The sequence below is a fragment of the Argiope bruennichi genome, chromosome 6, assembly GCF_947563725.1.
Source record: "Argiope bruennichi chromosome 6, qqArgBrue1.1, whole genome shotgun sequence".
In the NCBI taxonomy this organism is placed as follows: domain Eukaryota; kingdom Metazoa; phylum Arthropoda; class Arachnida; order Araneae; family Araneidae; genus Argiope; species Argiope bruennichi.
Genome location: NC_079156.1, coordinates 112,707,380 through 112,734,156, shown reverse-complemented (window position 1 = coordinate 112,734,156; position 26,777 = coordinate 112,707,380). Strand labels below are relative to the sequence as shown.

General features: G+C 24.6%; 1 protein-coding gene across 2 annotated transcripts; it reads right to left on the bottom strand.

Moving 5' to 3' along the window:
- Positions 1–26,755, bottom strand: LOC129972251 (leucine-rich repeat-containing protein 40-like). 2 transcript variants are annotated; one of them, XM_056086315.1, is made up of 16 exons: positions 26,625–26,755; positions 23,079–23,234; positions 21,688–21,886; positions 20,990–21,180; positions 17,897–17,970; positions 16,290–16,419; positions 14,801–14,924; positions 14,492–14,634; positions 12,290–12,462; positions 11,470–11,560; positions 10,403–10,569; positions 8,732–8,839; positions 6,873–6,983; positions 6,093–6,170; positions 3,143–3,328; positions 1–2,480 (listed from the first exon to the last, which is right to left on the bottom strand). In XM_056086315.1, the coding sequence occupies exons 3-16, from the start codon at positions 21,875–21,877 to the stop codon at positions 2,372–2,374; spliced, it is 1,875 nt and encodes a 624-aa protein (XP_055942290.1). In that variant the 5' UTR covers positions 21,878–21,886; positions 23,079–23,234; positions 26,625–26,755; the 3' UTR covers positions 1–2,371. The 2 variants fall into 2 exon arrangements, with proteins under 2 accessions (XP_055942290.1, XP_055942289.1); XM_056086314.1 differs by lacking the exon at positions 23,079–23,234.
- Between the last annotated feature and the right edge of the window lie 22 nt (positions 26,756–26,777).

Below are 26,777 nucleotides of genomic sequence, written 5' to 3'. Positions count from 1 at the left end.
AAAATATAATGCAATAATAATAAAATAAGAAATAATCAAGAAAAATATGAATACATTGCTCAGATTAAAAAACTAATAAATATAAAAGCAATTTATAATTTTACAATGTAAAATCACAGCATTTACTAATAATAATACATCATATTTGGAATATATATGTTATTTTACATACAGAATAAATGTTTGAGTTTCGAGTGCTAACATGAACTTTCATAAAATAGAAGAATAGCAATATTTCAACAGAAGATATATATTTTTACTTTTGTAGAAAGCATGAGTGTTGAATCCAAACAGCAGGACTCTGTCCCATTAATGCTTTTAATGTTGACATTAAGACAATGCTATCATTCAAAAAATTAATAGCCTTTCTATAACAGTTTCAAGGAATTGTTACAGAAATTTATATATTATAATGAAAACAAGTTCTATCCTTTATTGAATTCTATTCTTTATTATAGGAAAAACCTTTCTGTATAATATGTAATACAGTAAAATATGTTAAGAAAAAACTTTGATGTAACAGTTTCTATGGACTAAATTTTATTATTAATGGTTTTAAATGTATCTAAATAAATAAAAAATTATGTCACAAGTAATTTATTTTGTGACAAATGTAAAATGCAACAAAGACCTGAAGAAACACATAAAATCAAAGTTCAACAGTATATGTGTCAACATGCAATATTAGAATATAAAGAATTTATTAAATATTTATAATAAAAAAGACAACTACGAGTTACAAAAAGAGAGATATACCAATTTATATCATCAGGTCATTAAAAGAAAAATGTTCAGAAGAGGAAATATGTAACATTAGAAAATTAACACTAGTATAAATGAAAACAAAAAAGGTGACTTCCTTGCACAGCAAACGTTTAAAAAAATGAAGTAAACAATTTGAATGAAAGTTTATATAATAGTTGCTCTATAGATTAAATTAAGTTGATAAATATCAGAGAGATCAAAATTTATTTTTCAATGAAAGACTAAATAAATTTGAATGGCATCAAAATTCTGAATAATTTGTGCTACCCTGATAAAAGTTATTTTTACAACGATCACTCATATGTCTCATCTCTCTAACAAAGAGTTTTAAGCATCATTTATAGGTAACTTTTATTTCTATTGAATGGTAATAGGGGGATTCAGTCTTTACAAAGCCATAAAATGGTCAAGTAGTGTTTAAGAAGGTAAGAAAAGTTTCTTCATAGTAAACTTTTTAAAAATATAAATTGTTATAACACATGAATAATATATGGGTGAATACTATAAATAAATTCTGAAAATTATTTAGGAATATTTTTTGATTTCATAATAAAAATGGGGAACAGAGAAAATTAACATTTTGTCTCATCTTTTCAGTCTTCCAAATGCATGAAGAAATTTACTTTTCTTTTTAAAAATAAAGGCAATTGAAATTAATGTATAATACCATTAAAATAAATAAAGCTGATGGGGCTATTGGTTACCTGATGCTAAAAGCACTTTTTTATCTCTTAATATAACATCAAAACATGGCCATTTGACAAAGAAAAAAAGCTCCTAAAAAAGTGGTTTTAGGTGGTTTTCTACTATTACTGAAAGGGTTAAGGTTATTTATGTGGCTGTATATCATTAATCACACATATATATATAATGCTAAATCTTCCTAATTTACTACTCCAAAATATGCTTCAAAAATCCTTTTCTTGATTATTTATATATTTCATAAAATAATTACAGTGTGCAGATATACTTTATTTTAGTGATATTTATCTTCCAAGTTTTTTTCACTTGAGATATTCTAATCGGGGAATAATGCCCCAAAATGTGACAAGCTAAAAGCAAGTTTACTTGCATATTGTGTGGACAGAATGTAGTTGATCATCAGTATATATTAATTTTAACCATGCTTGAAAACCTTAACTGCTTGGGCATAGCAAGGAAAACTTCCAGAAAAGTGTTTTGTTTATTAATAAATCTACACAAAACAACTTTTTCATCATTTTGAAAAGTGTATTTACTGATTAAATATTTAAATAAGAGACAAACAACATAAATTAATTCTAACTGCTCAATAAATCAAAAAATTTTATGATTTTATATATGTTTGATCAACTTAAAATGAATTTAATTATATTGAAAATTAAGTATGCAATATTTTTCCACACCAAAAAGAGAAAATTAACATAAAATAATTAGTATAAATAAAATCATCTTTGAGTGTAATTTTCAAAGGACCCTGAAATCAATTGTAATAAATCTTCATAAAAAAAGTAAAAGAAAAGTATAAAAAAAATCAATTAAAATTAGACATCTTCAGTAAATTCAAAAATTAATTAAATATCACAGACATTATTCAAAATAGAAAAGAACATAAGAGCTATGAGTCTCAACTTTGAGGAATACGACTCCGTAAGAATTCTAACAAGGCTGGTGTTCCCTTTGAAAGAATAGCAGGCCTGGGATTGCGAAACAAGTTTCCATCAAGCAAAAGGGATCTGTAAAATATAATTTATATTTCTCAATTGCAAATAAAACCATCTAACATTTTAAAGCAATTAACTCTCATAAAAATTGCTTTAGAAATAGTATTCAAAGTACGGGAAGTAAAAGGTGTACAATGCAATTATCTCTCACTATATTATGCTACACAAAGACTACATGCAATAGCCTTAAAATCAATACTATAATAAAATTTTTAAATCACTTGACAACGTTTCAAGAGAATCAAAACATATAGGAAACCTTTCACAGAAAACCTGTTGGAAATCCATAATATGTGTTAAAATAAAAATTAAATTCCCTCACAAAATAAACAAGCATAATGCTGAAAAGTATAAGCATTATGTAAAAAAAAATCATCTGCATTTAATTCAGAACAAAACAAATTAATGTTTGGTTTTCAAATTGAAAATGAATTTTTTATGAGTATGCCATGATAAAAAAATAAAAATATTTGAATTCTTTTTAAAAAATTTTATATTACAACTCTTCTATTTGGAAGATGCATATCATTGAGGCAAATAATAAATTAAACAAATTGATAAATATATTTGTACTAAGATCAATACTTAAGAAACTATTAATAAATAAATGAAAAAGAAAACATTAAAATTTCATTTCCCAATTATTTCTGAGACAATTTCAATGCATTATATACCTTAACTGCCTTAGATTCCCAAGTTCTGGTGGGACAACCTTAATACTATTATTATGTAGATCAAGTACAGCAAGAGTTGGTATCTGAGATAATCCATTTGCATCAATATCTTCTATTTGATTGTCTGATGCTAAAATTATTTCCAATTTTTTCAAGCCATACAAAGCACTGGGTAGCGAGTGGAACCTATAAAAAAGAAAATTTAAAGCAGAATTATTTTTTTATCCTTAAAAAAAGTATTTTTTAAAGGAAATTTTTTCTTTTTGTTTAACATATAAAGAAAGCATAATAAATAATTGCATGAGACAGGTTCTTTGGTTTTTAATCCAAGAATTAGTATCTTATTTTTAAATAAAGCTACAAGCGAAATAATTTTTTTATGAAACTGTACAAAGATCACCAAGACATCATTAGCAAAGTAAATGACTCACAATGTTATCCAATTTTTTATACTATGTTTTATATAGAGATACAAGGAAATGTGCAAAAAGCACTCATCAACTAGTTATAATGGAATATAGTTTTAAGAAGTGGAAAAAGCAAGGAAAAGAAGCAACAATTTAACATTATTTGAAATACCATATTAAAAGAAGGTTTATATTTACATACAGAAAGAAATTTAATCTTTATTTAAAGTTTGGAATTTAGCAAGACAAAAATTTATATATTAAGGGAAGGAGGATACATTACATTTCATGCTCTTTAAAAGCAAGTCACACAAAATTAAGCACTTGGAAGAAATAAAACAAAAAACATTTTTGTTATCATGATACAAATAATTTAATATTTAACATAAAACATTAAAAAGCAAGATTACTTTTTTTTTATTTATTCATTTTTGCCAGTTCAAGTATTTTAGCTTCAATTTCTGTAGATTTTAAGCCATCAGTTTCATGGACCTAATCCGTAACAAATAAGGCATGGCATTTCTATATGGCCAAACGTACATTTTTTTTAGTTATTTCACTTTCAGTGAACTTATGAGAAAATATATCTGATATATCTGTATATGCATCAAAGGACGAATGTGACACAACACATTTTAATGCCATAAAAATTCAGCTTTAAATGATTGTTCTTGAATAGTTCGAAATTGATTTCCTTTAGGACATTAAATTTGACATTTCGTGATTATTGATTTGATTTGACATTAAATTTGATGCGTCATCTTTCCCTGTATTCCTTTTCCATACTAAGTTCAACATCGATGATGACTTTTTTAATCTGGCAGCAAGCAATCTTGTATGTTTTCCTCTTTTGGCATGACTAGTTAGTCCCTGTTTCCCTGTATTATTTAGGTTTATTAATTTCTTACCAAGTGAACAATATGCCATAAATGGATTTTGTGGAACTTCTCGAACCCTTCATAAAAATCAGGATTCATCTTTTTATCCATTCAATTCATAACAAATACGGATGTTGAGCAGCTCATTGTTTGTTAAAAAAAATCTCTAATCTATTTTACATAAGATTACAGTTTATCAAATAATAAACAAACCCTTCAATAAACTCAAGTATGGTTGACTAAACAACACCGCACTGCCTCTGTAAATTGAATGTTGCTAATCCCACCAGAGAAAAGTGTACTTTTCCATTAACCGGGAAATGTCCATTAACCGGTTAATGTCACCAATTGTGAACCAAACGCGAATTTGGTGGAATTCTACATTATTTGGCGATTTTTCGCTTGTACCCGGCTAACGGAAAAGTACCGAGAAGTGTATTCTATTCTTTCACGCAGTTACAGAAGTCTTTCGGATGCTCATTAACCCAATTCGGGAATCTCATGGGAAAAGAACAACTATCTCTCAAATCAGAACTGGAGTTATCTATACAGAAAAATGGGGGAGAGAGTAGAAAAGGGGCGAGTTTTTGTATTATACAGTCGCAAATAGTATTGTTTCGTTTTAGGAAGCTATGACTACGATCTTTTATTCTTACAATCTCTAGAGGGGTTTTCTAGAAGGGAAAAAAATAACTAAGAAACTTAAAATTCTCTGTATTTTCTCTGTTTTTATGAAAATTTTCAAATTCTTCACCTTTTCCTGGTTTATTCCGATGATTTTTAAATTCCTGGTTGAGTGGTAACCCTATTCATACCAGATTTCATGAGTCTATCTCAAAGCAGCTTTGAACTATCATATTCACTAATACTCAGATGGAGTGGCAGACAGATATAATTTTTAAAAAAATCGTGTTTCTAAGATTCAGGAAGGTCTCCAATGTAGAAATCCATCAAAATTTAGAGCCCTCCCCCCCAATATTTTTTGATGATAATGGTATTTTCTGTTTGTATATTTTGTTCAAGAGAAAGTAAAAATTGAAGTGAACTGGCAATGTAATGAACCGAAAATGCTTCAAGTAACCATGACATCAATAATGGTGAGGGGATAATTATGACGATATATAGGAAAAAGATACAATCAGAAATCCATTTTGAATCATATATTTTGGGAAAAAGCAATAGTTATGCATTTCATGTGAGATAAATTGTCATTAAAATTCTAAATACATAACTAGTAAATATTAATTGTTTTGTGCAAAAAAAAAAAAAAAAAAAAAAAAAGGATATTTATCACATTATAGATAATTCCACACCCAATTTATAAAAAATGAAAAAATTTAAAGAATATATTTTACAATATTTTAACTACCTTTCTCTTTGTGGATTACACAAATACAAAGCCATAATAGTATCAAACATTTATTTGCATTGAATACTTATTCAATAATATTAATAATAAGCATTTTTATAAATGCAAGCATTTCCAGTGATTTATACTTTCTCACTATTTACACCAAACATTCTCTGGTCCCTTGAAAAATATAAAAGAGGTGTAATATCTTCATATTTTCTCTTTTTTGTGTGATACTGTCTTGCAAAGAGAAAACATATAAATAAAATTAATGTCTCAACAATTTATTAGATAATAATAGCAATAAATCATACCTATTGTAACAAATGTTGATTTCTCTAAGTGAAGATAAGTTTGCAATTTCGGCAGGTAAGGTCTGTAACTGATTATTTCTGTGCAGAAAAAGAGAAAAAAAAACGGTATTAAGACGGTTTCGAATAACTAGAATGTTTACAAGTGACAAAATTAGAAAAATAAAACAATTTTATCATTCTTAATATAAAATATAGGTTAAATAATATATATTAATATTAAAAAACTTTGAAAATGATAATTATGAAATTCACTGCATCGAGTCCAAACTTTCATAAAATGAAGTCATTTTATTTTAAAATAATATTTAAAATTTTCCTCAAAAATTTTTTGAATGTGATACATTTCAATCCTTTTCAAAATATTTTCAGAAATTTGCTCATGAAATATATTTATTTTCAAACCTTAATTAGTTTTAAAGCAAATAAAAAAGTTTGAAACAATAAATTTAATTCCTGATTTCTTAAAATAACGGTACAGACGACATAAGAGTTTGTTGGTTTGATTCAAGATTTAGATAACACTCAAATGATCAAATAGTAATTATCAATATCATTCATAATGACTTAAGTATTATTCTAAAAATTTGGATGTCTTTTTTAAACTCTAATTGTCTTTTAAAAGTACTTTTTTTTGTTATATCATATGAACTTACAAATTATAATACAACAACAAAAATTTGCTGATTGCATCTTTGAAAAAAATATAAAATTAATAACTACCAGAAAATTACATTAGATAAATTCCCATATTATTAGATCCAAGAAAATTCATTAACATACCTTAAATCTAAGTACTGCAAATGCTGCCCAAGCCCAATAAATGAAGGAATGCTATTCAATTTGTTATAACCAAGGTTAAGTTCTGTTAATTTAGATAGAACCATTTCAAATCTAAGTGAGAGAAAAAAGTATGAGAAAAAAGTTTGAGCAAAAGATGCAGAGATATAAATTCATAAAAATGCAAAATCAACTGCAGAAAATTTTAAGCTAATATAATTAATTTAGACTTGAATGCATAATACTATCAGAACAATAAATGAATACAGTTATCCATTCTTACTTTTCAAATAATAAAATTATCCTTCATACTACATAACAGAAGTGATTTTGAATTAATTTTACTATAAAATGAGCACAAAAAATAAATAAAATATCATTAAAAACAACCCGAAACTAGAATTCAGCATGTATTAAATATAAGTATTAAAAAGATATTATATATGATAAAAAAAACAATTAAATATAAATAAATATAAAAGAAAGCATTTAATAGCTGAAAATATTTTAATACATTTTTTAATTTAATGTTGTAATATTAATTCCATTCAATTAATTTTATTCTAACTGATTCTATTGAAAAATTAATTCAGTATTTAATTTGAAACATCATGAAAAATCTGAGAAAATCAGATAAAAATTTATATGTAATAAAGCTATGACAAGACAATTTCTTGCATTTTAAAAATATATATAGAGATAAATATTTTCAAAGAGTAATTTTTTGGCGATTATTGATCAACAGAATTTATCATATTTTTGATCAGCATAATCAATATAATTTATTTATTTATTACAAAATAAAAATATATAATTTCTTGCATACCTATTGTTATTCAAAATATTCTTTTGTGCATACTTATAATTTTTTATACATTTTATAATGAAAAAATAAGTTTCTTATTTTGTTAGATGTGATCTGAACACATTTAAAGAGGATTTATAATATAAACATAAATATTACTTTGATTTATTTAATGTTTTTAAAGAACAAGTTTAATATTTGATTAGAAACACAATGTACATACAAAGTGTCAATGCTAAATGAATTCAACTTCTATAACTTTAAGTATAGACATATATTTCCACAGTTTGAAAAATGTTCTTAATGATGAAAATAATAATAGTTTATATTGTTTAAGCCAATAAAATACAACTGACAAAAATATGAGGCCAAAATTTTCATTTAGTCCTCTGATCCAGTTAGTCATATTTAGTAAAAAAATCATTGGCATAGTAATATTTTACAAGTTTCACCCTTTTGCAAATAGAACTGACAAGTGATAAAGCTTTAAATACCCTTATTTTGGATCATTTTTATACTGTTTCAATAGTCAATTCAAGGAAGATACACTAATAACCATAAGCTACCATAAGATTGTACTTATTAGCTTAAAATGATTAAATATGAAGCTTCATGATTTAATAAATTTTGGTCACAGAAGAGTGAAATATTTTTTTTAAATGTTAGTGTGACAAGAATACTTTATTTAAATATGCCTAACTGGGTCAGAAAACTGTAAGAATTCAGAATTTGCAGTTTTTTCAGCAGTGCATCCAAACAACATCATTTAAAGCATTTTTTCAATTGGAAGAAATAAATATCTATCTCTAATGGATTAGAATTCAACTATTAGGGTTATATATTTAACTATTATCAGTGGACCTGCATTGTTGGCCTGTATGTTTAACAGCCATGAATATGTGATTAGTCGTTAAGTACAAAGAGCTACAAATATTTTCTACTTAATTAAAATGAAACTATAATTATTACAAACACAAATAATATAAATTTTTTAAAAAATGCACAAATTTCTGCACATTTTAAGAAAGAGAAATTAAAAATTTCATAAATAACTTACTCATCAGGAATACTGGTAATACTGTTCTTACTGAGATCTACGGTAGTAACCTCAGCATCTCTGGCTGTTTCTATCACATCTTTTGGGATGGATGTCATATTTTTATTGCTATAAGTAATGAAAATATCCAGGCATAAGAAAGCATTATCCTTTAAGAACTTATTTGCTAAAACAATATTTCAAAATTGTTTCTTTTTAGGTGCATAAAAACGCTATCCAAATTTGTCATTTCTTTTTAAACTTTGTACTAAAACACAAATGCTTTAAATGTTAAGTTTTAAAATGTGGTACTAATAAAATATGATTTGTCATTTACATGGATGGGATTGTATTTATAGGCATAAGACACTCTCACATCTTGCAGAAATATATTACAACATTAAGAATTAACATTAAGCAATACCTTTTTAGTACTGATTCCTAAGTTACACAGATCAGATTTTTACTATGCATAGAATATGAGACAAATTTTATATGTATAAAATATGAGACAAATAAAATAAAACATATATATTATACAATACAATTAAACATGTTATACACAAAAATGATCTGATTGAAACTTAAAATTTGGTTACATTTTTTTATATAAAAATGCGCAAAATAAAACTATAAAAAAATGCAAATCACTGAAGTAAATATTTTAAGAATTATAATTAATTGTTGAATAAATGGGTCCAAATAAAAAAAATCTTGATATAACATTCATGGAAATCTGAACAATATACATTTGATAACAAATGATATCAAATTGAGATATATTAAAAAGATTAACTATAAAATTTTCAAAATTCATTTATTTAAAGTAAATTGAACTATTGTTCAAGAAATCTAAAATTCTAAAATTCTAGAAATGGACCTTCCTTAATTTACTTTTCAGGAAAAATGATAAATAGCCTACTCCCAACTGCATTTTCCATGAATATTTTTTTAAATAATTATTTTTGTTAACTTTCTTTGTTATTTTAACTTTACTTTGTCGTTATTTAATGTGGAATAATTATTATCTAGTATTATTATACAGATAATAACAAGTACTATCTGTATAATAATACCAGATAATACTTTTTTTTTTTTTTCAATTTAGGATGAACCCTTTTTGAAGTCACAGAAAGTTCATAATTTTAATCAAAATATGTCTGCCACTTTAGCAGGATAACCCCATTAAACTTTTCTCTTTGTTTTTATTATGGTATAGTGTGCATTCTCCTAATTGGACGTTTTTGGCCAATCTTCTTTATTTTTTGTAACTTCTTTAATTCATTGCTAGGAGTGCTGTAACATGTCTCAATAAATTTAGTGTAAAAAAATATGTGCTAGTTTGTATACATGTTATTAATTATATATATGATTATTATTACATGATGTAATTCTGAATTGTAAATTTTGATACAATGACCTTAGCTATCAATATTTTCAAATTAGTTTAAATAATTATTTTAAGGAAATTATACAATATTACCATTATTTCTAAAAAATTGGTCATATTTTCATCAATAATACAATTAAATTTAAAAAACTAGTTTCAAAGCATGATAGGAGATAAGTCATAAGTTTTAAAATACATTAATTTCCAAGTCAGCATATCTAATTTTTAATATCCCCCCTTGTCATAACATGCAACAGTATACATATTTTATAAAAATGAAGAATAACACAAGATTCCCATACCTTAAAGGCAATGATCTGGTAGACTTCACTGCATACTTGTCAACATCACAATTTGAAGTATTATTCTGAGCACCATCTACTTCACAAGACAATCGAGACATATTTCTCACAAGCGATGGATCTTCAATTCGACTACGAAGCCATCTTAAAAGTTGAACAGTTCCTCTCTAAAATATATGTATATTTAATAAAAAAATATTTACAACAAATTTTAAAAGATAATGCCAACAGTGCAACGACTGTTACACTGTTGTAATTGGACTGTAGTTGGAATTGGACTTCTGTTGTTGTAACTGGATTGTAGCGATTAGAAAAATGCTTTCAGTAATGTAAAGAATTATGTTATTTGAACCATTAAATGGATTTAAAATAAAATTATCAAAGAATTTTGATACTATTTCTTATTATTGATAATATTTAACAAAATATTCTTGATTTAATTTTGCTCAATGATTTAAATTTATCCACTTAAACATCATAAGATATAATTCGATAAACCCTTCAAAACATTTTTTTTAATTGAAAATATTTGCATATCACTTATAAACTATCTACTTGGCCACAATTAAAGTGGACTCACTGTATTTCATTATTCTTATAATTATTTTGCCGAAGGATTTTTGTTTGTATACTGTAAATGGTGAATTAAGAAAATTATATTAATTATTATTTAATTTTAATTTAAACTATAAAATACTGAATAGAAAAAGCAAAGTTAAAGTTTTTTGTTTGTATACTGTAAATGGTGAATTAAGAAAATTATATTAATTATTATTTAATTTTAATTTAAACTATAAAATACTGAATAGAAAAAGCAAAGTTAAAGTTTTAAAATTTTTTATTCAAAAACTTGTGTAATTTTAAGAGTACCAATGTGTCATAAAACTAAAATAAAAAAATTTATCCATTACTTAAAATATTTTAAATAATGCCACTTTTTTTTTTAAATCAATTAATGAAGACATTATAAAAGCAAATAAACTTTATTATAATAATATATATATTTGTTAAAAAAGTTTATCAAATGACACAAAATGAATAAACTAACTTAGTCTTCTGAAACTTACTTGAATAATATCTCTTCTAATAGTTCTCATTGGATTACCATCAATTGATAGAAATTTTAAATGAGGTAAGGTACCCAATGTAAAAGGCAAGCTACAAAATAAGATTTTAATACATTAAAATCTTAAATATTGCCATACAAGCACAATTATGCATTGCCATATATGCTCAAACTTTATTTTATATATTCCACAATATAGCAATATATAAAATATTGATAAAATCATTTGTTATTAAAAATTAACGTCATAATAGAAAAAGTCAGTGTCATTGCTTTACATATAATTTTAAATTTATGCCATTCAAATCTATTGATAAATATATGTAATTTAGGGTAAAAATTTGGATTGCAAAACCATTTTAAAACAGTTACATCTAGACACGAAAAAATGATTCTGTTTTTGATTTTGATAAAATAAAAGGGGGGGGGGAGAAGAGAAAGTGAGAAAACTATTATAACACCTTATATAAGTTTATTGCCTTTTTATAGACTTTTTTCTAGTTCTTATGAGCTAGAAGAAAATTTACATGAAAACAATAAGTATAAAAGAATAAGAAATTATGGCAACACACTATAAATAACGAATAGGTTTAGATGAAGAAATCTAATATTTAGAAATATTAGATTTCGATAAGAACTTTTTCTTTCTATTTTACAAGAACTAATTTATTTTTTGTTCCGAGTTGGCATAGAACCACAAAAGAACATTTCAGTTTATCTTGTGCATTGATTTAAAAGAGCAAAGCAATGTATTGAATATTCTAGAAAACAGATATTAGCAAATTACATAAAGAGAATGTAGCAAAAAGTAAAATAAATACCTAGAAAGAGCATTATTTGAAATATCAAGTCTCTCCAAAGCTTGCAAAGAACAAATAGTATCTGGAATTTCAGATATTTTATTGTCTCTTAGATCCAGAAGTTTAATATTTGATATTGCTTCTAAGAATTCAGTTGATAATGTTTTAATAGAATTAAAACCAGCATGAATTTCCTAAAGCAGAAAAATATCTTTAATAATTTTATTTAGATATTACCAAGTTAAAATATAATTTTTTGTTCATTTGGAATTAAAAAATTCTCATAAACAACTGCATAAAAACTTTATAATATTAAATGCCTTATAATATTAAACCAATATCAATGAAAATAATTTCTTAAAAATTGTAAAAGATTAATTTTATATCATCATGATATGAAAGTAAGTTTTTAAAAAATAGTAAAGTCTTTTTCACTATAATAGCTAATTTATAACTTAAAAACACAGCATTTTACTAATGCCTTTATCAAATTCTGTAAGTTTTCACACATGCCTTTAAAAGGTTACAAAATATAATGCAGTAATATTTATAGCAATTTTCTGAAACTATACCCATAATTTAGCTACTTGTACAATTCAAACTAAGCTCAAATGTTAGAAACTGTTGAGTAGGGGAAAAAAAAAAAAAAAAAAAAAAAAAAGAAGAAGAAAAAAACCATAGTTCACAGTTATAAAAAATTCATGATAGATGATTTGAATTTTGTTTTTCTGATTATAATCCAAAGAAACAATTACTGAAATATAAGAGTAAAAAAAATAGAGAAAACTTATTATATACATATACATGTAGCATTAATGAGTGTTTAGATATTGTTGATGCAAATTCAAGCGATTCTGAGACACGAAAGTGCTTTAATTACAAGCTTAAAATAATTTTTATAAAATCAACTGAGAGATAAAAAGATTATATTAATATTTCAAAAAGATAGTTTAGGTAATTCAATTCCACAACCATTTTGGGAATGTGTGATATGGTGTTAGCATATATTAGTGTCAAACACAACTAGAAAATAACTAGGCTTATTAGAGCAACCAATTAAAGGTGAAACAATAGAAATTGAAGTAATTACATTTTTAAAAGGAGTAGATACATTAGATTTATAATACAAATGTTGTATACTTTAAATATATCCCAAAAGCTAATATCCGAACCATTAGAAATAGATATATATTTTTAAATGGAAAATAAATGAAATGTGTGTGTATATATATATATATATATATAATAAATTAATAAATAAAAACTGAAAAAATTATAAAGTTTAAATTTCTTTTGAAGTCTCCCAATTCTTTCAGTTATATTTAGTAAAATGTTTTTGACATATTAACATTTTTAATTAAAAGGAAAATTCAACTTGTATGCAACTACAATAGAAGGAATTTTGAAACTTCGACTACCTTTTTAGACAATATCAATAAAAAAATAAAAAGAAAATCTCCCAAACAATACATGGCATTTCTTCAATGTGGTCAGTCAAGTCAGTTTTAGTCATAGAAGAGTAAAGTTTTGTTTGTTTAAAATTAGATAGCCAAGAATATTTCATTGAATATAATATTAAGAACAGGACTAGGAGATTGCACAGAAATTTAGATTTTTAGCAGTGTAATTACATGAATGAAACAACAGAAAATATAATTCTTTACATTATTTTGATTGGATTTATTTATTTTTTCCAATTTAGCTTATATATTTATCTCTAAAAATTTTGAAATGTTATTGAGCAATTTAGAGTGCATAGCCTGCATATATTATTTTGAGCATTATTTGAACATTTAGTCTTATAAAAATGATTTAAGTGCTAAAAATATTAATTTAGTACATTAGTTCTTTTGCAAAGATTAACCTTGCACTTGTTAGTAAGAACATGTTTAATTCTCATAAAATTTTTCAACTTGCTCTTGCAAACAACCAAAGTTAATAAAATAATAAAACATTTAGTAATTACCAACCTTTTCTTCTAAATATATTTCTTTTGTAGTCATGTTTAAATGTTAAGTTTGCAATATCTGCAAATTTTCAAAATATGTCATTTAGTTACAAACAGCTTTTTAATCTCCCCCACATACAAGTTTTAAGTTAATTAAACAAAAACAAACACAAATGGCACTTTCATTACAAATGCACACTTTAAAAATTTGAAGACATTTTTTTAAAACTCTAAGTAGACCAGATAATATTTTATTTAATAATACATTTACTTACCTTTAGTGATTTGCAATTAGTTAATATGGGTAGTTCTGTGATATTATTATGCTGAATATAAAGCTGTTCTAAATGATGTAACATTTCCATTAAAGATGGCAAAGATTTTAGCTTATTCTTTGAAAGATCAAGATGTTTTAAAGCTGCAAAATATCATAGAAAATATTTTGTTGAATATTAAATATGTTACATCACTGAAATATTAATGTTTTAAAGCAAAACATTTTAATATAAAATCAACATTATGAAAATCTATAAAGATTAAATTTATCAAAGAATGGTAGAATGTGAATGAAGAAAAAAAATTACCCATCATATCACCCATTTCTACAGGCAATTGTGCCAATTCGTTATTTGATAAGTTTAAGAAGGTAACTCTTGAAAGAAAACCAATGCAGTGAGGAAGTTTTTTCAAATTATTGTATGACAAATCCTAAAAGATTATAAATATGGAATTTAGTACTAACAGATACATCTATTACTAACAAAAAAAAGTCATTTTAGAAAATTCATAGCATTTAGAGAGTGTTGCAATGAAAATAGGATATAATTACTGAAATATTGAAAAAAATGTGCAATATTTGCCTAAAATATGTTATAAGGTATTTTATGACATTATATTTAATATGTGATTTGATAACATTCCATGTTATACAATCATACTTTTAGAATCAGTAATTAACAAATAATATATTATGAAATAAGTATTTAAAAACATCTATTTTAACTAACAAACTTATGCTATTTTAAAAATTGTTTCAAAACTAATAACATATCTAAGAAAATTATTTAATTTTTTAGATAGATGATTAGATATGATTTTTTTTTTATTTATAGAAATTCAAATCCCCCAGGCCATTTTTTTTTCTTTTTTAATTTTCTGGTCCTGACTCATTTTAAGTTTGAAAAATTTGCTTCATGTATAACATTATTAGACATAATTTTGATATTTATCTCTCATCTTCTTGGTTCTCACCAATACTGTTTCTTTTTTAATGTTACAGTTAATATGATTAATCTCTTATTATTAATAACCAGGAAAAATAATTAATCATATTAACACATAGCATATAAATTTAAGTTTCATTCAAAATCTTTTAATTTCTTAACATTATTTTGATATATCTACCTTCTTTCTTAATATTCAAGTAAATGCCTGCTGGTCTACAAAAGAAAATATCATAACAAAAAGGTAAAAACTCATAAGGTCACACTAAACAAAATAAGGTATTTGTCAATTGTAATGATAAACAAAAAGTGCTAAGAAAAAAAGCCACCAATTTGGCGATTTCAATTGGCAGCATGTAATTTGATCTACATTTATGCTCATATTTATTATATATATATTTATGCACTTGAGTATATTTTTATAAATTGGCAAAAGTTTTCTTGGTGCTTTTTGGTCACCATTCAAACTGACAAGTACCCAAAATAAGGATGTCAAAATTAAAACCAAGATCTCATTAGGATGGAAACATAAAACTATGGTCCCATTTTTAAATTGCTCCAAAATCTTCAATCCTCGATTGGACAAGCTTGCAAACATGTGCCTCTGACATCAAATAGCAAATCTATTACTGGTATATTTCTGGATAATGTTAAGTAAAGTCAATGACATCTATCCAACAAATATTTCATTAATTCTTATAATAAATTCAAAGTAATAGCATTTTTTATATCATTAAATTAAAATAAATATCTTTGAATAGGTTATTCTATAAGAAAGAAGTTGGCCTCTCCACAGAATAAAAACTATATAAATGCAAGATTGGCATATTACATATTTTAATATACTTGCCAATTCCTCTAAAAATGATAAATTTCCAATATCATCATTTAAATGATGCAGCTTGTTATGCTGGGCCTGAAGAGACTTCAAAGATTTTAGAGAAAAAATACAATCTGGTAAAACTTCAAACTGATTTCGGCTAAAATTAAAAAATGAATTTTATAAGAAAATTATTTATCAAAATAAATGTTTAGAATATAAAATTTAATGCTTTTTTTCAATTTGAAATCTAAAAATTAAATTTTCGAATGAGATATAGAATAACTAGTTAATCTTTTCAGATTCTCATTTGCATATCCCCCCCCCCATATTTAGAAAGATATTTGAATAATAATAATAATGATTGAGAAAAAATGAATAAGAAACAGAAAAGAAATTAAAGCTGCAATATTGAATGTTCTGATTCTGGGCAATTAACTTTGAAATTATTTATAACTTCTATATTATTATAATGCTATGATTGTATAATTAGTCTATTAAACATTAAAAATGCAAATCTATGCAATGAATAACTTTCTTCTTAATAAAAATGTACACTTCAAAACAGCCCATTACATTATCTATTATATTTCAACATAATATTAGTTGGCATATATGAAAAATAATGAAATATACAGGGTGAGTTTTAATTTATTTGAAATGAGATAATTTTTGAGTCATTACAGATAATATTGCACACTTATATGCATATATCCTTTTCAAGAAATTATTTTGAGCATAATTAAAGTTTTCATGTTTTCTTATATGATCTTTTATCATCATTAGGATAGTCTTATGCCAGTAGGATAGCTTCTTCAGGAATAATGTCGCAGATTCACCACATAAACATCAATTTTGAACAATAAAAATATAATATTTTAGAAGGTCTGAAACGTAAAGATTCATCAAAATCTGAACTTTGAATTTTATTTTTTTTTGATAATTTTAATACTTTCTCTATATTTCTATATGAGAAGGAGAAAGTGCCAATATAGGAAAAAAACCTTCTAATTATAAAGAAAACTATTTGTTGAAATTTTAATATTCTCATTTGTAAAAGAGAATGTAATTTCATCTGACTTTTTGTATAAAAGAATAAAATTAAAACAAAGAGAATTAGAAAAAAGGAAGGAAATTACTATTTGCAACAGATGAACTGACACAGTAAACTAAATGCAATATTCTAAAACTTATATTATCTAAATAACTTTTAAATTGAGTGACACATATAATTTTCTTTATTAAATATCAAGTAGTTAAAAATTATTCAGCTGTCTAGTAATTCATGTGTATTTATCTGAATAATACAATAATTCTTATTAAGACATATTGTAATATTTAAAAAAAAGTTTCTGAAATAAACAAAAGAATGCAATATCCCCATATATAAATGTCAGCATGTTTTAAAATACTAAATGATTCTATTCAGATTTCAGAAAATAGCAAAATGAAGATTTACAAGTAAAAAATTTAGATCATTACAAAAAAGTTGTAAGCATACAGGTAAGTGTTAGAGAAGGGGACTAAAAATAAAAATGAGAATAATTACTGTTTTCTATTTAAAGTTTAAATTAAGTGGCAGCAAAAGAAAAAAGCAAATTAGAGAATAAAGCATAACAAAAATAATATCAGCATACCTAATATTCAGTTTAGTAAGGCAAGTAAGTTCTCCAACACTGGAAGGTAAGTCAGACAAGCAGTTATCATGCAACTACAAAATAAATAAACCAAAAATAAAAATAATTAAATCATGAATTCAACAAATAATATTATTTATTAAGACACAAATTGTATAAAAGAAGAAGAAAAAGAGAGAGAGAGAGAGAGAAAACAGGAAATTTTAGTCACATTTATTGTTGTTTTTTTCCCCCTTAAAAAATTAGATATATGAAATGGAAATCAACAGCTTCACATTGCAACTTGAACTGTGTTAAAGTAAAACAAAAATTCATATCACAAACTTTTAATTTTTCCTGATTTTAACTTTTGGATTTTTACAACAAAATATTTTAAATATGAATAAAATTTTACAAATTTAAAATCATAATGTTGAATACAACTAATTTTCTTTGAATAATATCGATTTTGTTTTAAATTCATTTGATCCATTTAAATGAGGAAAATAACATTCCTTTTGTATAATAAATTGGAAACTTTTGAAGCAAAACAACCTTAAATTAATCATTAAACATATTTTCCCTATACAAAGCATAAATAATGAAATTAAAATGAAGGGGGGGGTCTACAATTTTCCCACATAATCTCTAATGAAGGTGTTATACTTCACCCCTCATAAAAAAATTGTGAACCTTAGGTAAGGCAAAGAACACCTTGCCTTGCAGAAAGGGAGGGGGGATAATTCTGAAATATTAAGCTTTGGCATGAATTTGACATATTTATTGAATCTATGATGCATTCATTGGCAAGTTTTCTGGCAATTGATAACTGGCATTCAGTTAAAAATATCTGAAAATCAAATTTGCATTTCAGACATGTTTTTCCCAACTGGCTGAAACCAAAATTTGACTCAGAACTACAGTTGTGATCACAAAATCACATACCAAATGCGATATAAAAAAAGTCATTGTATTTTTGTGTTATTGTGCTCACATGCTTGTGAAAATATAGATTGATAGACAGTTAACCATTACTTGAATTCGCATCAAAATTTGACAGGTTTTATACTATAGATGATAAATCTATGTACTGAATTCTATCCATCTAGTTCTATTTGTTTTGTAATTATCACATTAATTTATATTTGAATAACTGGACACACAGACTGACTCCTGATGGATTTTGCTCTAAATTTGATAGAAGTCTGCAAATTTGGTGAAAAGACCATATATTATATTTTATGTCTAGCTCAAAGTGTTTTTGAATTATCTTTGTCACAAAAAGACTGGCATACTATCTGTAAATTGTGCAGTGCAAAATACACAGTTAACCAGTGGGAGTGGTCCTCTGAAAACTTTCTTGCATACTTTCTAATAAAGGTGTTATGCTAGAGAATGTCTCACATGGCACTGATATACATTAGTTACAAAATATTAACTTTTAGTGTGAATTTAGCATTTTTACTGAATCTATCATCATCTTTTTATTTTTATTATTAATTCCTGATATGCAGTTCATAGTATCCAAAAATCAAATTTGTCTTTTAGATGTATTTTCCCTCACAAACTGAAACAAAAATTTGGCATAAAACTACACTTGTAGCCAAAATATCCTGTATTAAATCTGATATTTAAGTCATCATGTTTTTATCACATTTACAAAATTTGGAGAACACAGATTGACAGATGGTCAACCCATTAGATTTGGTTCAAAATTTTCCAAATATTGTAATGGCAAATACACAGATTTAACACTATAAATTTTATTTATCCGGCTTTCTTCATTTTGTAGTTATCATGTTAACCTATACACAAACAGCAAGACATACAAACTTCCTCCACCTGAATTTTGTTCAGAATTTGATAGAAATCTACTAAATTGGTGTAAAAATAATATACAATAACTCAAAGCATTTTGCTATATTTGTCACAGACAGACAGATATTTTACTAAAATATGTTCTTAAAATTCAAGGAGGGCTAAAACATGAACATCCGTCAAAATCGAGTTCAAATTTTTTGATGATAACAATACATCTCTATACTTTGTACATGAAAAAGTAAAAATATGTGTTTTTAACTTGGGGATAAAACTTTCAGATTCATGAAAATCTTGTATTCAAACAATTTGACAATTTCAATATTTTCTTTATATTTTGTATATGAGAAAGTATAACTTTAAAAATATAACTTTTCCTCCCTTATTTTCATTTGAATTAAAGTTGGTAAAAAATAAATAAATAAGGGAGAATTTTTTTTTTTTTTTTCCTAATTACACAATAGTCATTCAGAAAGTAAAAATCCTGTTTTTACCATAATAATTTTCAACTGCTTAGTATTTATTTAGTATTTATAAATATGTTAGCACTTTAATCAGTCCTTCATAAATGATTCCATATTATTTCCATAATTGTCCAATTTAAAATATATTATTTATCAGAAATACATTTTATATTTTTTAAATAGTAACTATGTAAAAAGCGAGAAGATAGTAACTATATAAAAAAATATATGAAAATAAAACTTCCTCTTCTGAGAATATATAAATTATATTTAATCTTGCATAATACACTCTGCTTTTTTTAATAATTCAACAAATCATAATTATTTCCAATTAATATAAGTGTATTACAGTTTTTATTTTTTAAATAGAACAATAATATTTTTGCAACATATATTTTTAGCACAATATTTGCATGTAAAATTATAATTTAATTTTCATGCTTCTTGTCCTTAATTCTAGAATTCATTTATGCAAAAAAAAAAAAAAAAACTTTAATTAAATGTTGAAATATTTAATGAGAAATACCTTTTTACAAATTCTATGATATCTAATGGATTATTTCATTGATAAAATGAATAATATATCAGACATTTCTTAGCAGAGGCATTTCATACTTAAAATAAAATTAAAAAAAAAGACTATAATGAAAAGTTTTTTATAGGACATATGATAAGCAATTCACTTCTCAAAATTATTAATAATTGCTTTTAGAGATTTCACATTTTTAACAGGAAAATTTTTCTGCATTAACATCAAATAATAATAATAATAATAATAATTTTAAAGGAATAAACATTTTTAAACATATATTATTAGAAAAAAATTACTTACATCAAGCACATTCAGACGTTTATAATTAGAAATATCTGGTGAAACATATCTTAAAGTATTTGATGCAAGGACTAACTTTGTTAGATCAACATAATCCCACCACTTGTCATCTTCACTTGAATCAATTGACACTGACAATTCTTTTGTTTCTTCAGCTGTTAAACTTGTTATATTCCATACAATATCAGGCACTAAAAATAATATTACTCAGTTAATTTCTTAAATTAAAAGCAAATGCAACTTAATTAAAAATAAATTCATTTAAAGTCATCTTGATTTTAGATATATAATATAATATAATAGCTAATCAAATTATGTAGATATATATGTTTCAAAATGCCATTTTAGTATTCAGTATAAATTAAAAGAAATCTTTTTGGTCTATCATAATCATAATATTTATAGATTATTAATATATATATATAAATAAATAATTATATATAGATGTGGGGTACTTATTATATGAATACTATACAGCCTAATTTTGGAAACTGTCTACTTCAATATTAATATAGAAAATGATTATATTAGAAAGTTAAGTAACCATAACATAGTCATGTAAATGTCAATTTAATGACTAGTTGTTAAATGCCCAATTGAGCAAGTGTCATGCCACATTCAATGTCATATCAGATATTAAAAGTAAATTTAATAAAACCAAATACATCAAATTCAAACAGTTATAGCATAATAATTACTTTCAGCAATGCCACGATTTGACAAATTCAGAACTCCACTTTTACGAGCTTGTTTGATGATTCTTGGATGAAGTGATGCTTCCTTCAGTTGACGGAAGAAGCAAGATTCAACATTACCTTTGGCTGAACTTACTTGCTTTTTTTTCTCAGCTAAAGCCTTTGCTTTGATTTCTTGCAGTTTTGAAGACATTATTCTAACCTGACAGAATAAAAGGCAAAGATGAAATTATTTTTCAAAAGATGATGCATATATGAACAAAATGCAATAATTTAGAAAATTTACCTAAAAAGTTGCAATAAGGAAAATAAATATGCTAATTTTTCATTTAAATACTATTTCAAGATTATAATTAAAAATCATCCTTAGGCTAAGGCTAGACATTTGTTATCTGTGTCATTGGACACACATGCCAAAATGCTATTTATTCTATTTGCAGTTCAAGAGTATAAATAGAATCGGCCAGGCATGGCATGTGCACAATTAAACGAGAGTAGAAAATTGAGTTTGAGAGTTCCATTCTTTTTTCCTTAATTATATACAAAAAACAATGCACAAAAAAGTAATTGTTTGGAATCATTAAAAAATCTCACCTCAAGATTTCAATGAATGCTTTCACTTGCACACAGAAATTTTACTTTTTCTTTCAAAAAATAGAATAATGTTTATTTATAGACAAACTAAATGGATGAAATTTAGTATGTCCTTATAGCAGAAAGATTACAAATTTCTATAACATTTTGAACAAAATCTGTTAATATGTGTGCAAGTGAAAAAAACAAAAACAATCCCAAAGACTTAAATGGATAAAATTTAACAAATGATTTTATCATCAGAATGTATCAAAACTGACATTCAATATTATCAAAATTGACAATCAGATGTACATTCAAATTTGGGCAAAGTAGATTATTAGGTTCAGTATCTGCCAGTTTGTATATTCATGTGCATACAAGTACGATAACTCAAAATTGTAACAAGAAAAGAGTATAAATGCAATTTAGTATATGAATAAAAGTGTAAATGCATGTGAAATTTTAGATCCAAAAAATTGAAAGGAAAGTGTCCAACACACTTAATTTACTTCATTATATTGAGAAGTACAAAATAAGTCATAAGTTAATGTAGGAAAAAAATTGAAGGTAATGACCCTGAATTTTCAAAATTCAATGAAGAAATATGGTTAAATACAATTGCAGATTTCATAAATAAAATTAGGTAATTGAATGTACTAAAATAATAAAAAAGTTAGTAATGAAAAAGAAACTAATATTCAAATAGAATGGTAATAAATCCATCTCATTAGAATTAATTTAAAAAATAAATCTTGTGGCATAAAGTTAAGAAAGATTAAATTTCTGCTTTTTATTCAAAATTATTACAAAAATACAACCTTTTCAAGAGAAGTGTTGTTCACTAAATCACTGACAGATTCTCAACTAGGCAGTTGTCTAGAACCATAAGCTAAGAAGGAAGCGGCAAGTAGCTTGACTGACAAAACTTTTATTTCTTAGTAGTGAAATAAATACATTAAGAAAAAATATAAATTCTGTAATTAAATATAGTATAGAATTAATACTTTATCAAAGAAAATTAGTCTCGTTCATATGTGTTTCATTACATTTAATTAGTTATAAACAAATTTACAAAAATGAAAATAAAGCACAATATCTAAATTTGCTACTGTATTCAATATTCTTAAGGAATAAAAGTGTGTTTTATTTTTATTTACTAAAATGATTGGAATATCTTTATAAAAAGTTTTTTTTAAGATTATTTATCAAAATGAGGGCAATAATAAATACTGATTTAATATTTCCACCATGAAATAAGAGTAACCTACTTACTTAAACCTACAAAGAGTAATCTACTTGTTTAAATTAACTACTCAAAAATATAGAGTGTGGTATGAAAAAAATTCTTCTCTGATGTAGTTTTTAATGGCATTAGATTTGATGTTATAAGGTATATAATTTCAAAGAGAGATGAACAAAGTTAGTTAACTGACAATTATGTACTAAAATCATGAATATTCAAACTAAGATGTAATATAATATATAGTTCTTGGTTTTGCAAATACCATAATGATTCTAACAACCAGTTTCATAATTAAAATTTGTTTCTTATTTAAATATATTTTTATTGTTATTGATTTATCAATATTTTATGCATGTATTTTTTTATTTTGTTCCATTATTTTAATAGCATCTGCCTTTTGTAACAGTCAAAATTTTTAGCAAAACAAAGTTTAAATTTAAACTTTGTGTTTTTTTAAGTCTTAAAATAAATTTTGTCATATTCAATAAAATACTGCAGATCTTTATTATACTGTTTGCATGTTGCTATAAATTCTACCAACAAAAAATACTTTTTTTTTCTAGACTACATTACTTAGCATCCTCAAATGATAATAAGTTATACTTTTAAAACTATCATGACAATTGCCTGAATTTTATATTAGTCAATTTTTTGGCAACCAACTGATTTTCTAAGATTGGTCTATCTTTAATTAAATATAAATATCACTTGTTCTTAATGATTTCTTCAGCAAAATATTTTTAAGCTTCAATTTTTGACAGGTATATAATTCATACTACTTTAGAGGCTTGCATTATTCTGTTCATTTATTATACATTAACTTTATTTTCTATCTTTACAAATTTATTAATCTTTTAGCAATATAACCTAATTTCCAGCTCAAAACAATGTAATATTTGCCCCTTTTATGATTTTAATAGTACCTTAAAAATACATTTAAATCTTTTATAAATTCTTCTCAAAATTAAATATATAACTCACTTTCTTAAAATTTTCTGTACCAATAATGATTTGCATTTAATTTCACTATTTTGCACATTTCATTTTTTATTGTATTTAAATAAAGAAATGTCAGCAAACTTAACAGCAAATATTATCAATAGTATAGTGCTCTTCCAGAAATCTAAACTTTTTATATTCATTTATGTTTCACTTAATATTGGCACAGCATTCTTATGTATCTTCATATTTTTGTTGGAAAATACACTTAATTTTAAAAAAAAAATTAATTAGATAATATAAAAAAGTACATGGCTAAAATTTGCATATTTGAAATAATAAATTTTTGAAATTTAAGATGATGTAAAAAGTACTTTTATACTGTAATATTTTTAGAAGTCATTGCAGAAAAAAAAAAAATGCTAAAATTTTGCTTCATTTTTAATTAAATTAAAAAAAATTGCTTTGAGATATACATTCCCACCATTACAAATATATTTGTAACAATTATATCAAATGGCCTAGCCAGTATAGTGCTGGTAGATATACACATTCATTTTTACTATAATTAAGGAGTATATAATATGCATGAATGATAACGGATAAATACACATACATGTTATGGTTTTCAATCAAACTGTGATTCATCTTTATTATAATAAAATAAATTTTTACAAATTCTAGAACACACTTTAGTTCCACAAAGTCAAACATAATACACCTTAATGCAAAGGATACTTATGAACACAATAAAAATTTAAAAACTTTAGATTACTGTATACATTTTAGAATTATTCTCCAACAAAGAAAATAATCAGTAACTTTACTTTGTCATTAAATACTTTTTGTAAATACAATAATTAAATTTTAATTAATAAATTAAAATTCTTATGGAGTTTTACAACCAATATGGGAAATGATAACTACATGATTCATCTTTAAATCATTACAAAATAGCATTTTAAGAAAAAAATTATGAAATAATGGAAATAATATTTTACATTATGTCTGCACTTTCAATAAAAGTTTGATGTTTAATCAAGAAGAAACAAAGCACAAGATTTTTTCATAAATTTTAGGAAACATAAGGAATGCATGATTTAAAATAGATTGAAATCAAGCCTTGTCTGCAAGCCATATTTTTGCATTTAAAAACTAATTTTTTATATTAATATGATAATTATAAATTCATTAATAGCTAGAAACCAAATATATAATTAGTAGTTGATAATGAAAAGAAAATGGTAGGAGAATGCTTTAAAACCTATAATGAAGCACTGAAACTCTGCATGATCCATGATTTATGCTGCAAGAGGCATTAAATTGAATAAGCATCAGAATTATATTTATAAGGATGAAAATGGTGGATAATATTTTGGTCATAACAAGGTAAAATTCTTGTAGGTAAAATAGTAAATCTTATGTAAGGTTAATTGCATGAATCCTGCACACACAATCCTGTTTGCACAATTGCACAATCCTGTTTTTCAGATGATTTTGAATGCATGTGCATTTTGAAGTATTTGAATAATGATAAATTAATTTGACATCATCAACAAATATTAAATAGCAGTTTAATAGACTTTATGCAGCCTTTAAAAGAAATTTTATTAGATGTCAATGAAAAAATAAATAAAGGATTCGCTCAATTTATTATTAAAGCCATCAACTAATTAATTGCCAAGCAATCTTGAATTAACCAAATAAAAAAATATATGGAACACAACAATTAAAAAAATTATGGATCTAGTTAAGATTACTTTCTAATAATATAATATCCTATTCAAATAATAAGATATAATACTTAATTACATTAAAAACAAAATTCTGCATAATTAATTAGTGCTCTAAGTTATTACAATGTAGTAAGAAACAATAATAAATATCCCTATCATATTTCCATATATCTTTTACGTTAAAAAATTAAAGTTTTTACTCTAAATTTTATTAGAAAATATAAGAATGTAATCAGTTATTTCCCCCAAATTATTAAATGATATACTCGACAACTTTTCCCACGTGAAGGAATGACAGCAAAAAGTCTGATTGCATTATTAAATTGGTAGACAATAGCTATCAACAATTTAAACTTGATTACAACAAGTAAGCAATGACGTCCTAATTTCTAATTCAAGATAATAGAAAGAATATTTTTCCAGAAATATAAAATATTAGAACTAACTTTCTAGAAAAGCAATTTAAGTATTCAGATAGAAATGAACTTCAATGTGTTAATCAGGAGCATTAATCAATCAGTTACACAATTCAGTGTTTTGCTCATTTACAGCACAACACAATATTTACTTTCTTGAAGATGTGTTCTGTTTTGAAAAAA